Source organism: Amblyomma maculatum, chromosome 1 (assembly GCF_055883805.1).
Source record: "Amblyomma maculatum isolate TAMU_Amacu chromosome 1, ASM5588380v1, whole genome shotgun sequence".
In the NCBI taxonomy this organism is placed as follows: domain Eukaryota; kingdom Metazoa; phylum Arthropoda; class Arachnida; order Ixodida; family Ixodidae; genus Amblyomma; species Amblyomma maculatum.
In genome coordinates, this window is record NC_139344.1 from 348,049,733 (window position 1) to 348,066,303 (window position 16,571).

Below are 16,571 nucleotides of genomic sequence, written 5' to 3' on the forward strand. Positions count from 1 at the left end.
TTAACACTAGGTCATTAAAGTCCCCGTTCACCAGAAAATCAGGTGTCTTCGTCGGAGTTGTGAACGAACAATCACGGGCATGGCGCAGGCAGTTGGTAGCTGGCAACTGACATGGCCAGGTACTGATTGTTCAATACTACTCAACGAGACCACATGATATCGCTGGGAGGAGCTGCCTGCTTATGTTGCTCATTCAAGGCGGGTAGGTGGAAAAAGAATAAACCTGTCAGTTCTATCGAATGCCGAGTCGGCGTTCTACATCTAGTCTACACAGGTACATTCATACGGCTTTTTGTTTTTATATTAAAAAAGTATATCACTGTGTGAAGACCACCTTAGTTAGAATTAAGTCGCAAAAAGGACAAATTTACCCTTTATGCACCATCCACATGTAGCCTCATTCTTAAACTTGGGCTTGTTGGATTAAACAAATTTTTTAAAGCTTACAACGAAACATCACCAGTTGCATACATTGTTACCAAGCAGAGGTTTCTCCTAAAAAAAAAAAAAGAAATCCTTGCTCACAGTCAACCTCTAAGGGTGAGGGTATAGCAAAATATATTGTTTTAGTAAATGGAGAGATCAGTGTGATTAACCCCGAACCTCATTCGCGAAGCAAATCTTTAGGATTACATGGGCCAAAGTCAGCTCAAGATGGGTGTCATCTCAGAGCAAGAGATTCACTTGCTTACGAAGCGTCTGAAAAAATAACGCACGTAATGCTAGAATCTTGTGCCGTCGATCGTTCAGAGGTGGGACGCTAATGCGCTACTTCACACACCTCCTCATTTCTCTCTATGGCTGTAACTAGACACTAGGCGGATAAAACTAATAATATACTGCTGCGATACTGCTCGAGGAAGCTCTTATGGTTCATAGTTCTCTTGCGCATATGCGGTTGCACCGACCGGATTCGGAATGAGCAAGCTTTCCTGGCGTGCATGAAGCGACGGAAGTCGATTAGACTTGTGCTTAAAGGATACAATCTAATCATTAGAACGATCACTGCTCGCCTACTGTGATCAGTCCAGAAATACTTGATGGTCAGTGAAACTCTCCAGAAGTCTATTTTCCTTGTGCTTACGCGATTATACAATCAATTTTAATGGAATCGAATTTCTCATGCCAATGCTTTAACAATTCAAGTTGATAAATTATGCTTTACTATTAAATTATATCAGGTTACTACCGGTTAGTTAGCCCGAGAGTGCTGCTACCGTTAGGTTCTATTCCTAAGGTTGATATCGAAGCATTAGCCCCGTTCGTTTACCTCGCGTAAGAAATAGAGCTGACATCTATACTTCAATATTTGACTGTGGATAGCGTGCCATACGTGTTTAACGGAAAGAATTTCGATCAAACTTTGAAAGTTCAAGGCTAGCCTATTGTCTTGATCGCATGTGCCGAGCTTCACGGACATCTTCCAAATCATCGGATCGCGGTTCGATAAAACAATGGGCCGATTGCTTCACGGCATAGCGCGCACCCGCGCGACATTAAGGACCAAAGGTCGAAGCGTTTACTCGTCCTAGGCAGCAACAGGCGACCATCAGGAACGAACTAGTCACGCCCGAGTGGAGTTGCCGCCACGCCTCAAAGACACACATTCTTCTAGAGAGCCGTCTTAGGCATCGAGTCATCAGACGCTATGGCTTCGCCTCTCGTCAGCCCTTTCCACAGTATATAATATTAGCACTTCTTGGGCCAGAGATGCCGCACCAGGCAGGCCACCGGACGTCTAGGCGTCTATTTGAAACAGCCAAACGATCTCTGCAGCCAGACCGTTATGTGGTCTGCTCCTCCAGAAGACGGGTCGTCTCCGCTCCCGCAGCTGAAGGCATCTGGGTCTCACTTTCGGCGACTGCGTAAATGACTTCGTATCTCTCCTCCTCCCAGGTTTATGCATGCGCTCGGTTTCGAAAACAACTCGAGAGGGAAAGAGAAGGAGAAGGGTGGAGACTTTGTTTCGACGTCCAGCGGCTTTTCATTCTTCTGGCAGGTCTCAAGCTACCGCCTCCTTCCCCTCATTCCGTTCGTGGGGCGCTGGGATGCGTTGTTCGTGATTCGCTGATTTCGTTTTTTTCCTGGCGCATATAAAAGCGCGCCCTCAATGGCCGCCTTCCGGGATTTTCTTCGCATTCGGAAAGACAGAGAGGTTCACACGGACGTACGGGCGCGGGACATACTCTAGACCAACGAAATATGGTGAGTTATCTCTTGGTCTGCCTCGAGAAGCTACAAAATATGGAATTGGTTTTTTTAGAAGAGGCTTTCTTGTTTAGTGTCCTTGTTGCTGGCTCGGTATGTGTAACTTTTCGGTGGACACTGGTGGCGTGGCTTATAATCTATTTGGCATTATGTCCCTGCTATGATGACGTAACATTACCGGTAGACGACTTACGACTTCAGCTCTCATACAAAGAGTTCCGCTAAAGATTCTTGTTCAACAATGATGCGATGCTTTCAAACGCGACTTTCACGTTACTTGCTCCTGTTCTGATGTGGAACATCATGAATTACCTCTGATATCAATCAGAACAGTGGGAAGGGATAGAGGACAGAAGTAAGAGCATAGAAATGCCTCTGTTGAAGTGTTAGTGTAAAAGCTCTATACGCTAACATAGTCGGATGTTTTCGGTATTGCATTAATGATGTGTGATGGAATGAATTGCTTAGGGATGCGTTAGAAAAAGTCGCCTTAAATGAGGCGATCAGTGAACACATTTTGGAAATGGTGTAATATATATTCACTAGTGACCGCCACTAGTTTACGGCTTACATTTTCAATCAGAGAGTAATAATTTTCAGCCGAAAATATTACAATCGAAACGGAAATACAGGTTAGCAAACAACGTGAAAATTTCATTGCGAACTAATTTATAAGAATGCAGAAAGAAGGAAATGTATATATTCAGTCTCGTGTGTTAAGATCATAACAAATTAAGCCTTGGCAAAATTATCTCCCTTGGTTGATGTGCTCCTGCTGCTTATGGCCATAATTCTTTTTTGCCTTTTTTTTTAACCATCTCTATCTTTTATCTTTAATATACTGAATTCTGACGAAGTTTTAAAGGTGCCGTTAGAAAGTAATGTTGGCAGGCTGCCGTGTACATATCGACACTTAGCGGGATAATCCTTAGTAACCAGGTCAACTTTTCTACATTTCTGAGATATCATGGCTAACTGTTTCAAAGATATGAAAAAATAATCATTCTTGCTCATTTCTAAAGCATATCTATTATAGTGGAACCGTTGGGTGAAATCATTTAGAATACGAAATTTATTTTTTCCTTGAAATCCAAAAGACCTCTGACAAGGGGAATTAAAGAAAGTGGGGATAGCTCAACCCAAGTACAGAATTAGAAAAAATAAAGCGCTCTCTAACACACACCCAATCATTGCTTCATAATATGAACTAAGAAAAATCAAGGAACTAAATAAAATATTAACGCTGTATTGAATATGAAAGCGCGAGACATACAGCGCAGACAAGTAGAAATCATTCAGGAAAACCAATAAAATACGAAGTGGGAAACATCCCAAAGGTGAAAGCAATGAATAAGAAAGTGAGACCCCAATCTACATTGCATAAAATTCAAAGTGTCAAATATACTTAAAATTTGATGACATGTGGCTCTGGCCTTAGGTTATGGTAAATTTCTCTACTAAGTTATCATGACAGGAACAGAGGACATTTTGCAAGACGAAGGAGGCGTTTTGAATATAGCTGTTTAAACTGACTGCTTTCTGCTTTGACATCAGGGTAAAAGTGTTCTTAAACGCTGGAGCATTTAATAATCCTAGCCAATGAACAGCTCGCTTAGCATAACCATTACGGAAACAAATCTTACACCTCTGACATTAAAAGAATCAGAGGATTTTGATTATCAGCCCCCCCCCCATAGAATCTCTTCTTTACAGCTACAAAATATAGTAAAATTGGCCCTCTTAGCAAATTGCACGCTGTTTCGAAAAGGAAGTGCTCATGTCGTTCTTATGAGAGTTTTCATTAACTTTCTTTCTTTCACTTGCGTCCCAAGGAGATAAAATATTTGCACAAAATTTTCAGCGATTGCTCAGTATTTCCGAATGTAAGAGAAATTAGTTTTTGAGTAGAGAGTGTAAAAATAGTGCCGTGAAGAAGGTATTCGCGATTAACACCAGGAGGCAATGCAGTGGTGGCAAACTGTGCAAATGAGAAGTGCCCAAGGGTACATCATATACATTCCATGGCGTAGTAGTCATGGTAAGAGCCAGAAGTTCAAATTTAAACCTCAATGAAAATATCAGACTAGTATTACTGGCTAGAAATGTAGCGAATATATCGATAAAATGTTCTTACTTCTCTCCAGACTAGTAGCAATAAAAATATTAAGCATCTCGTTTATTGACTGATTTATTAAGATGGCTCTAGACACGGACGTTCATTGAGTGGCGGTTTGATACTAACCTTTTAAGGAGTGGTAAGAGAGTGATTAGTTTTTGAATTTGACTAGTAAACACAGTAAGATTAATAGGTAATTCAAAAGTACTCGGAGCTTACCCCATTTACATGATAACATAAATATCGAACCATGCAGTGAAGAGTTATTGATTTTCTTTGCAGATGTTCAAGTTGTTATGTATGCTTTTCGCACTGGCGGAGGCAACGAATGTGCGATCCTCAATCACTGCAGCCGGAGTCCAGTATATAAATGACCAGGTGAGTTGGAATTCAGTTGTATGGTTAAAGCATTCTGAAACATTTATCTGCTGCCTAAAGTAAACCGACCGTATAGAAGGTTGCAGATTATGTGTTGGTTTTTAGTTTCGCTAGAAGTAAATAGGTTGCTGCTTGTACCTGCGCGAAAGGTACTGGTACATGGTCTTGTATCGTCATCTCGCGCAAAAACGTTTTTTTTTTTTTATCATAAGACAGATCTATAGCGATAGATATGGAGGAGGAGGGAAGGCAGGTATGTTAACCAGAAGGGCTTTCGGTTGGATATCTTGCACGGAAGAGGATGGATGAGGGAAATAAAAGCGGGAAGAGAGAATGCAGTGGATAAGATCCTTTGCCCGCGGCCACAGCATCGACTACTTTGGCACTGTTTTTTTTACTTGATAGCCGCTAACTTTACTGAAATATTGTGACTGCGTTCATTTATAAAGTCCCTTAAGAAACGTGTAACACAACAAGTGATCTCTTGATATGCAATTCTGTTTGCATGTATTTTCAAAGGCCTTTGCAGCAACGCTTTACTGTTCGTAACTGGCATTATAATTAAGTCTAAACATGAACTTTGCAGACAGAACCGATCCTGGCTGTAATTTTAGAGAGAACTAACAGGCATACTGTACTTCTATTTATGACTTCATGAAAGAAAAAAAAAAAACGTGACAAGACTAAATAAATTGTCTCTATTTATTTCCTCTCCCCTCAGCCCGAGAACCCGTACCGTGTCGTGTACGATGACTTACCAAGGTTCGCTTTACGTGGTGGACAAAGTGGGAAGCCTCATGAAAACAAGAAAATTCGCCATTATACTCTTCTAGCTCAAGAGCAAAGACCTTACCTGCATTCCAGCCATATTCAAGCTAGTGCGCTGACCCTGCAACCTCCTCTAAAGCATTCGCTGAGCAGTGCTGCAACTACTAAGAAGCATCAGAGCACTTCATTTCATCAGCATCAGGGGCCGCAAGTGACGCTTGCCGGACAGACACCGCTCCTTTACTCCCAAGGGTCATTGCCTGGGTACGGTGTGCCTCAGCACACCCTAGCACAAGGCGTCACCGGCGGAGCGGCCGTCGACTACCTGCGCGGGGGCGCTGCTTACGCTCCTACATCAGACATTGCGCAGTACTCGAACGCTCTTCAGGGCTACGCACAGCAGCTTAGTTACCCAACGGCCTACGCACAGAGCCAGGGCCCCTCTTCTGCGGGACCCACGGCAGATACAGCGCAATACTTCCAGCCTGCTTACTACGTACCATCTCTAACTAGGTCAACTTATTCCGTACCTACTGTCGCTACACAGGCTGTTGCAGACCAAGCAGGTGGAGGCGTGCACGTGCAAGCCGCACTCCCGGAAAACGGAGGTTATGCTACAGGAAGCGCAGCGGGCCAAGCTAACCAGGATGGTCTCGTATATCCACCCAGGTACTCTCCAGCAGGCTCTGGTTCCACAGTTCCAGCTTACGCCGGAGCTGACGCTAAACCAAGTCCAAAGGCAGTGAATGACCTCAACGTCCCTTCAGCGTATTATCCGAAGAGCAGCGTTTCACCACAAGTAACTCCTATCGGAGCCGCACAAGGTCTATACAGCTATCCGTACCGATACCCCGTAACATACGTCCCATACAGATACCCTGTGCAACCAGCCGCGCCGGTTACCCCAACGCAATCTGTCGTGAGCGCCGCCCAACCCCAGTACTCCGTCCCTGCTTCTGGCTATCCTACGTACGTTCAGCCGCACATACCTGCTGGAACGATTCAGCCATACTACGCCCAACAGGGGGCTTACGCTAACCAGGTGCCTTCTCCAGCAAACCAGGATCAGTTTGCCTACGGAGGTCCCACGAGGACTATCTACAGGCTTCCAGGGCCGGCCCTAAGTGCGCACGCAAGCCAACAAGTCAAACAGCCGGCTCATTCAGCCCCTGCTGTACAGCGAGCTGAGCCTCCTGCTTACGGAAGCAGCTTTGTGGACATTGGCTACACGGCATCGTCCATCTACGGCACTCCAATGTACTCGAAAGCGAGCCCGAACCCCTTCCTTCTGAAGTACGTGAATGCTCCTGATGCTTATTTTCCGAAGGGCATCGTGTCGGACTCGGCTGGAAACGTTTACATTCACGGACCTCGCGGTCTCCCGAGCATTCACCCTTCTCATGTGGCCCCTTCCGGACAGGGACATTATGCCGCTGGTGGGGTGCAGTACGTTCCAGCAGATAAGGCCTACGACTACGGACGATTTGTCACTATGCATGCTGGAAAGGAAGGCGTTAGGTACATCAAAAAGTGAGAGTATGATTTTCAGCATTTATGCGTGGCTCCTATCATGTCAATGTGGGAAGACGTTGAAACCGTCCACGTAAGCTGGCCTGGTGTGTGGAGTACGCAGACATCACTGAAGTATAACAGCGTGGATGGTTCTGCTTTCTGCCGTCTTCCGTACGATCTCCTCATGACAGAAGATTGAGTTTCTGTAAATTCATCGGTGTGGTGACAAGTATGAATGAAATAAATAATTTCAATGTGTAAGTCGGACTTGCGCTGCTTTTAGTCCACACTTTTTTCACGATTATTTCTAACGTTTGCAGTCACTCCAAAGATCGTGTTACGCGCAAGCTGCTGCTGGGCGATGAATCGGTGATCACGGCTGGGCTGGGCTCTGGTAGAGCTAATACAAAGAAGACATATGGTCAGAATTGCACACATATTGCGGGCATGATTGTATTTTGCCTCGACCTCATGCGCTGCCTTCAATATGGCGCCTTTAAAATTATCACAAAGGCAGGCTGCTGAGGCAAAGTTATAACTTGAAATAGTGGCTTCTGAGGAAGTGAAATTGTCGCATCTGAGGACGCGGGTTGGGAGTAAACCTATTAGGTTCTCGTAAACATGGTAAAGAGAAAGTTTCATTTGGCCCCATGCGATGAAGCACTTTGACGGTAATATGAGAGAAATTCTGACGGTTCCTCGCCCAGCATCGCAGCGCCATTGCCTTGATGCATTGTAGGAAACAAAACGAATAGTTCCGCATTGACAACATTACGTGGAGCAGAGCACGCTGTACATCACAAGCTTTCATAAGAGCACTCAAACACTCAAGAACAGTCAAGTTCCTGCCTCACGAAAATGTTGCTACTATTAACAACTGTAAATGCCAGCTATTTATTTTAGGTAGCCGTACACTTGGTAAATACACAGAAAAATTTTAAAATACAGTGAAGAAACAGCTTTGAAATCTCGGCAGAAACAAAGCAATGTCATACCCTTACTATCTATATAGCACGGAGCTCCAAAGTCAGTTTTGTTTCCATAAAGTTTAGCGTACTATGACTTCAAAAAACTGAACAGGAACTGTACAAATTAGATGCGGTATGAGATGCACGATGAAAATCATTTGTGAGCTTTGCCGCCAAGTATTTTCGCTATTAACAGCAATTGCACACTTCCGCGTTATGCGACCGTGTCTTCACTAAGTCGCAGGTGACTCCTGCTCAGCTGAGCCCCATCTCTGGGTGTGCTTCAATGGCTGTCGCACGCGCTGTTGTCTTACCCCGAACACCAGCACAACAAACGGTCGGCTTCTTGTGTTTGTGTATATGCAATATGGTCCGCAGATTGACCATGGACGAGTGAGTGGCTGAAAAACGTTTATTCTTTGATGTGGCGATTACATGTCGAGGGACGACGATTGGTACCAAATCGCACCGCCCAGTGGGTGGTTGTAAATATATCTGGCCGCTGTGTTCATCTCGAAAGCAATGGGAAACGCCTGCAGCGGTCGTCGGTTTCTAGGGACCAACGGCAACTCTTTTGCCTTCGGAACGTGGTAAAATGGCGGAATACGTAGTAGACAAGGGGCCTGGTGAGGAGGACCTCGATCAGAGAGAAGGTTGAGAGGACGATGATCGACGCAGAGAAACAGTGTAACTAAATTACTGGACTCAGGTGCCGAGATCAGAGGCCGTGTGCTGACCAAAAAGCGTACCCGATTTATAAATAGTGTAAATAAATCTCGTGTAATCTACAATTGCCGCCTGGTCCGGCTTCGTCGGGCGGAGAGAGAAAGAGTGGAAGAAGTCGGACTGACGCAGCCGGCAGGACCTGCGAAAATAAGCGCACCCAACCTGGTACTGGATGGAAGATGTGTGGGGCCCACAGATGAGCGAGCACCTCGGGCACCGCAAAACTGGCAAAGCTTTCGCCTACAGGGAGGAACTGAGAAGGTAGGGGCCTTGTTGGTTCTTGTTTGGATAGGTGTAAATAAATAATTGTGTATTCTGTATTCAATTTAGTCAGATTTCGTTGGGAGGAGAAGAATGATGGAGAAAAGAACATGTACTTTTACTGTTGCAACAATATCTTCTTAGTTTGCCCACACGAGTATACGTGCGTTTAACCCTGTGCTGGATTTGCTGCGTGTTACGAGATGTATGTAGTTGAAAAAGGTAGCGATGTCGCATAACTATGTATGTGTTAGTCCTAACAAATTGTACTCCGATAGTGGCCAGCTTCTAATATGCCCCGTGAGCTATAGGGTCCGGGATCCTGAACCTGTTTTCGAAGTTTTAGCTTATCCTGCTTTCAGCTTTTTGTTGCGGAAAAAAAAATTAATTTTATTTGACATAGCTTCGTGCACCAACTAACCAAAAGCAAGTTAATGTAGAAAATAGATTTTTTTTGGCATTTCTGTCCGCGTCACATGCTCGAAGCGAAACTTTACTCAAGGCGCAACAAAATTTACCTCAAGGCATTTCGTTATATTGGGAAATAACTCAGCACCGAGTTCCTTTAACGAAAATAATGAGGCCTATATGGTGCAGCTATATAAGCCCGACATATTTGTATAACAAAATGGGGTCAAGAGCTATATATATATATATATATATATATATATATATATATATATATTTTTTTTTTTTAAGTATTGAGAAGCCGAAGGAAAGGGCAAGTTCAAACAAACCCAGTTACACCTAACGGCAGGGGAATGTCATTAATTATGGCTTGCATGAATGGACCAGAAGAGAACGACTAAGGGGGCATAACCAGCTGAAAATGCTCTTGAGCTTCTGAGCGGATATGACGAATGAGGCAACCGTTGCGGTGTTTACTTGATAGCATGAAAAACTCCGCGCTTCGGTTGAGCGCCGCACCTGCTTTGCTTAAGTTTCAGCCACCGAGAAAACATCCGAGGCTCCGATAATTCACAAAGAATTCTTACACACGCCAGTACTTGGCGTCGATCCATAGCTCAGCCAGGGATCTTTGCAGTTTGGCACCCTTACCTGTTTTCCTTCCTCTGAGTGGTCGACGGCTGATTTAGAAGTTTCAAATCGCACTCCTTCTTTTTTTCTTTGTCATTTTGGCCGCTTGACTTTTCAGTATGGTGAAAATAGTCGCACTTCCTTCCTGACACCAAATGCTCTTGGACTAGACAGGTGAAAAAGCGGGCCGTGGCTTCACTCAACGCTTGGAATTCGCTCTCAAATTCCGGATGGAATAAGAAGCAAAAACATGGGCAGGCACGCAATAAAAAAGAAACGCTAACTCGGCCAAAGCAGCCCTCGAAACCACCGTGCTACTCGCGGGACGTTACCTCGATTCCTGCTTCCCACGCCATTAAAGGAAAATCTACTTCCACGGAGAATTCTCCGTGCAATCTTCTCCGCCAGGGAGACGAGGCACTGGCTTTCTCGAGCGGCTCGCCACGCGCAGGAAGCGAATATAAAACCGTTTTGATTCGTATTTTTCTATTTTCCTTTTTATTTCAATCTTTTCTACTCGCTGCTATCGCTTTGCGAATGTTTCTTTTCCGCTTGAAGACATCGTTGCGGGTTTCGAAATCCTAGGAGGAAGGGCGGGGAGGAGGAGGGGGGGGGGGGGGAGGGGGAGACTGCCATCAAGCCGCCTTTTCCGGCGTATAGACATAATCGCATAGTTGATTTTGTAACGCCCCAGCTGGAAAAGCTTCGTGCTTGTATCACTTTGGGGGAGCGTGCTATTGTGTGCGCGCACTGACCCTATGTGTCTCCGCTATAGGAGAATTGAGGGCGGTGCAGTTGGAGAGAGTTGCTTTTGTCTGTGAGGCAATGAAGGGTTGCCTGGTCATTTTATTCTTTAAATGCGTCACGTGAGATCATTTCAGGCTCTATTATTCACGAACCGATAGGTTGCAAAACGCTTATCGGTCTGCTTTGGAGAACCTTAAGTTGTATGACGTCTGAGCAGATAGTTTTCAAGAGCAGCAACCATGATATTAATTTCATGTGGAGTTAATGTCAATCGGTGTTCTTATCTAGCTGATCGTCATTCTTAACTATGTACTACGTATGTCATATCGTGGAAAAGTATCCAACTCTACCAGTTGTTTCCATCTTGCATGCGATGTTGCTTTTACTACTTTTTTAGCAGCGCTTATAAAACAGTAGTTGGGAAAGAAACCTTATTTCTAATAAAAATAGAATGCATGAATTAAGCCACAATGTAAGAGACGCTCTTCTTACAGCTTGTTTATTTCCGAAATTGAATATTCGATTGTTAATTGGGAATAGCGAAACACCATACTTCTGTGCACAAAATTCCACTCCAAAGGCAATTGCGAGAAGTTCGCTAGGGTGAAACTTAGAGTCGAATTCTATTTATCAGTCGGAGCAGAGGCAGCGGAAATGTAGAAATTCGCTAGACCTTCAGATTGTTTAAAATTTTGAGCAAGCATAAAACTGAGCTGATCGATCGATCAATCAATCAATCAATCAATCAATCAATCAATCAATCAATCAATCAATCAATCAATCAATCAATCAATCAATCAATCAATCAATCAATCAATCAATCAATCAATCAATCAATCAATCAGCTCTCATTTTCTCAAGATGAGAAATATCTGTTTTATCCTTCCGTTTGCTGGATCATTTGGGGCTGAGGAAAGCACAACTCTGGGCTAGTTGATGCAGAGTTATTCATAAGTAGATAAATATGATGGCAGGTTCATTGCTGAGAAAATGGCAAAAGAAATTCCGGATGTCACCCTTAATAAACGAGCGTCTGAACGCTGTCCAGGTTGCGTTGGGTTTATGACAAGTGTTGGCTTAAACTTCCCGTCAGCTTGAGGCCCCATTTCCGAACGTGAATGCCGCTCTGCACTTGCTACTTACAATGCCTAAGTATTTGAACTGGGTGCACAGAGTTCGAGACAAAACACTCAGTGCCTTTCGTTGTGTTGCCATTCTGCCTGTTGGTCTGCCGTGTACTTATTCGAAAAGCAAGTTTTCCATTTACACTCTTTTTTGGATGATTAAAACTCTAGGAACGATGAAGTCGCTTCCCCTGTGACACAGTGCGTCTTGGATAGAGCGAGAAATGGAAGATGGCAGCGCAGTATTAAAGAGCACTGGACAAGGGTTGAGTGAGAGGCTCAGTTCATAAGCCAATCCAGCGTTTCGATAAGTGGACGTCTAAACAAAGACAAGTCGCTTGTCGAAACGTTGCCTCAGCTTGCGAACTGAGGCTACCCCTGTACCCTTGTTCAGTGCTCTTTCATAATGTGTGTTTTAAGAAGTTTATAGAGACACCCTTTTTTTGCTTACTTGTCGGGCTTAGCTTTGTGGGCTGTGACGTAGAAACATGTCACGCAGAACAACCTGGAGTCCGACGCGCTCATAAAACTTTAATGAAAACTAAACGTGAAAGTACAATATAAATTTTGATTCTACTTAAAACACATTTTATGTTTCAGCCCACAGTAGTACTTGGCAGGGGCAAGGCTGAAAGTACCAGAGACACTCATACAGCGAAATAATGGCTTGTCAATTTGGGGTCACTATATTTAAAGCATGGTTATTGTCATGGTCTTGGTCCAGTGAAGTTGAGGCTGAGCATAGACCTTTCTTAATAATCTAGAAATGCCATTGGGACTTGACCACGGCAATTCTATTGTGGAAATTTTGTCGGCCTGTGCGCTTTAAGCTGCTTTTATAGCTGACTTCTTCCCATGGCATCCACTCTTGCTATTTCACTCAGTTATCGACTATCAGTTCTGAATTTCAGCTAGAATAAAGATGCATGCAAATTTACCTCCAATTCATAAAAATTGTATTACTTTTTACTCTTGGGGTCGCAGCTATTGTTTTTTTCCCACCACGCTGTAATTTGACTTGTTTCAAGACTCCTTGCTATCTTAAGCGCTTTGGCCTTATAGTTCTTTAATGCATGAAGGAATCTAATTTGCTTGCAACGTGACAATTAAAAAGCTACGCATGATGTGCGCTGCTTTGAAGAGAATGATTTACTTCGAGGACGGCGCTCTATTACTCTCACTCAGTTTCGCTTGGCGAGTGTTCTTTTCTTTATAGCTCGAAAGATGATGTTGAAAGCTCATACAATTCTCAATAATAACGAAAACAAACAACAACACCGTTTCGGGTTTCAGATTACTCACCGCACATAAGGCTCTTGGTGCCTCGGATAAATCGTCAAATGCACTTCAGTTCTTTTTCCGCTACCTCTCTGGTATTACCGCACGATGTTTTTTTTATTATTATTTACAACCTAGTGACATTCTTCATCTTTTCCTGATTATAAAAATAATTACCTCTTTCACAATGCCGCCATTCAGGAGTAGAGCGGGACAGTAAAGTTGAAATAAAACCACTTCAGCATCAAGGAAAACAAGGCTAGCAGAAGTAACATTTCAAGCAAATAAGCTAAGCAAGAGGCTAGATATACCTAGCACAAGGAATTGGATTGAGGAGACCTGCCTATAGCAGAAAGTCAATAGTTCCGCGAAGGCTCTCCGTGTCTTCAGATGTTCAGGAGCAAAACTGAACCGAAATATTTCAATGTGCGGGCGGAATGAGGAGAAATTTAGAATGTATTTGCTTATTGTTGGCCACGCAATAAGCGGCATTAAAAATTCGTAGGAAGGAATATTAAACAATTGTTTTTACTCACAGAAACTGTAGGCACGCTGCGGATGGTCTACCGTAGTAATAGTTAAGATGTTCACGTTGGGAAAAAAGGGTGAAATGTGACAGTCGTAACAGGGGCAAGTGAAAAAATATTTTTCGTTTAGCTGCATCTCAACATTGTCAGATCCATTTTTTTACAAAGGGCATGAAATCCTTACTCAAAGACTGATCGGTTTAAAGCATTTCGTGTTATAATCGTAGAATTTTGATGCACAAGAACAAAAGGACTATTTATATTTAGATGCGCGAGTCTTTCCAGCACCTTGCAATGTTTAACGCTGCCACTTAGAGCAGTGCATATCTGGTAAAACTTAAACGAGATTTTACTCAGGTATGCACGTTAAGAAGCACTTTTAACCACTAATAAACATTGAAACTGAATACCGTGTGGTGACGAGAAAGTTTTTCCTAAATTTTTCGTTTGCTACAGCTTGCACTAATTCCAGAGTCATCGACAGAGTTTTGAAGAAGATTATGGTGAATACGTGATGCACACGGTCGCCAGCAAGCTGGAGAATGTATGTTAAAATCTTACTGCGAAGATACATACATTTATTGGAACCCCGTAACCAAGGCGTATAATATGACATTTATCACCTCGAGCATAGTGGGTGAAAATTAGTAAGGCAGAATTATTTCCTTTCAGTTAGTTGCAGAATTTTGATTATTATATTAAGGGCCTGCAAATAATAGTTACCTGCCATGTGCTATTTATGTCCTTCCATAAGCTTCACTTGGTGTTATGCGAATGACATGATTTTCGATCAAGCCGCTGATAATAAATAGTAATGCTGAGAAGTCAATGTACTTAAAACTAACCTCAGGTCAAGAGCATGACGTTTCTCTCACTTGCAAGTCAAGAAAGATTTAATAACAAGATTTTGTTTGCGGACACGCCCCTGCATCGCTTGAAACTTTCTCCAAAGTTGAAGTGGCGTGAAAGGTCATAAAACGTTATTCATGACGCCCTAAAATTTCACATATCTTCTTCCTTAGGGTGCGACCTGTTTTTCCTGCTTGTTGTACTCTGTGACCGATATTCAGAAGAAAGCTGTCACGAATTGACAAAGTTTGTGACGGGATCTCTTTAACGTGGCAAAAAAAAAAAAAAAAAAAGAAGAAAGTTTGATAAGCTTACAAGTGGTCATATGCCGGCAAACAATTCGTCGTTGTTTTTTAAGGAACGAAAATTGGTGGCTAGACATGAGATTAGGTAGCTGGATCTAAGATGAGGTAGGAAAAAAGTTGCCTTGAATTGCCTCTGGATTCTGAAGTCCTCTTTCTTTCCATTTTTTGCTTTTTTATATTGATTCTAGAGCAAGACGTAGGGACGTGCATAAATCTGCATTTGGTCGTAAATCCCACTTCTCCCCTTGACAGCTCCCGGCAAAATGCCAAAGATTCTGCATAAATATTTCATAAAACGAACTTAGGCCCGCCTTTTCATTTTATTTGTTTATGAAAAGCAGGAAAAATAGGAGGCGTCACATATTCTAGGATATACTTGCTAAGTTTATTCCATGCGTTCGCCGGTCATGACTGATGGCTTCAGCGTGGATACGAAAGAGAAAAAGGCGGCAGAGAAGCGCACCAGGTCGCATGTCTTGTGGCAGGAAGCCGAGACGCTAAAAGGACTAAAAGCCCGCGTGTTAGAGAACACCGTGAAGACTTAGTGTAAAGAATAATGCATACACTTGTAGCATAGCAGGTGATGAGAAGGGAAGCTTCCGGTTACAAACCAGGACAGGAGCTTGGGCTTGTTGCTGCTTCATCCTAAGATAACAGCGCGAAACGTTGAAGGCAATATGAAACGAGACGAAAGCACAATGAGCGCTTCATTGCATTCCTTGTGTCGTCTTTTTCCTTGCGTCGTTTTGCGCTGCTAACTCAGGCTGCTTACAAGCGGTGTAGAGCTTTGACGACGCGTTTTAGAAAAGAAGACAATCGTCACAACGTAAGCTCCAACGTTTTTACTTTAAGTTACAGGGTTTTTTGTGTCTATTTTATTTGACGGAACTGCATGCTGCCCTTTACCTTTATTTTCGAACTGACGCAGTAGCGTACGCAATTTTATGTAAAAAAAAAAAGAGACTTACTTTGAATTTGTAATACCTGCAAAATTTCTAGTTCGTTATCAGGGACTTGAGGCGGTTACAGGAAATGTTCCCAAGGCCCTTCCCGTTGTTGATTGAGCCTTGTGTGAACTCACAGGATCAAGATTTTTTTTTGTTATGTTTTGCATTAATTCAGTTGAGTTGTGCGTTCACCTCGACTAGGACTGTGTTAGTAGCAGTTGCAGTTAATATCTGCTTTCTGTTTATTTTTATTTTTTGGCTTTAAAATGATAAGAAGCTCCTATACGTTACTATCTACGTAAGAGAATTTTTCAAGAACCACATAAATGCCCAAGAAAAAGCAAGAAGTACTATAATAACATTCAAAAGCAAAGACTAATATTTATTAAAATCTAATATCTAAAATCAAAGACTAATATTAAAATCAATATGCAGAAGAGTAAGGTATTGTTCAACAGCCTCGGGAAGGAACAGCAGTTTACATTAGGTAGCGAAGTACTGGAAGTAGTAGGCGAATATGTCTACTTAGGACAGGTAGTAACCGCAGATCCGGACCATGAAAAGGAAATAACAAGAAGAATAAGATTGGGATGGAGCGCATTTGGCAAGCACTCGCAGATTATGTCTAGCAGCTTACCGGTATCGCTAAAGAGGAAAGTATATAACAGTTGCATCTTACCTGTACTCACCTATGGCGCTGAAACGTGGAGGCTAACCAAGAGAGTTCTACTTAAGTTGAGGACAACCCAGAGGGCTATGGAACGAAAAATGGTAGGGGTAACATTAAGAGATAGGAAGCGGGCAGAGTGGGTCAGAGAA

At 43.1% G+C, this 16,571-nt stretch overlaps 1 protein-coding gene across 1 annotated transcript; it reads left to right on the forward strand.

The window, feature by feature from the left end:
• Positions 1-4,618: 4,618 nt before the first annotated feature.
• LOC146207698 (uncharacterized) lies at positions 4,619-7,004 on the forward strand. The gene is made up of 2 exons (XM_084587140.1): positions 4,619-4,702; positions 5,424-7,004. The coding sequence occupies exons 1-2, from the start codon at positions 4,625-4,627 to the stop codon at positions 7,002-7,004; spliced, it is 1,659 nt and encodes a 552-aa protein (XP_084443266.1). The 5' UTR covers positions 4,619-4,624.
• The last annotated feature ends 9,567 nt before the right edge of the window (positions 7,005-16,571 follow it).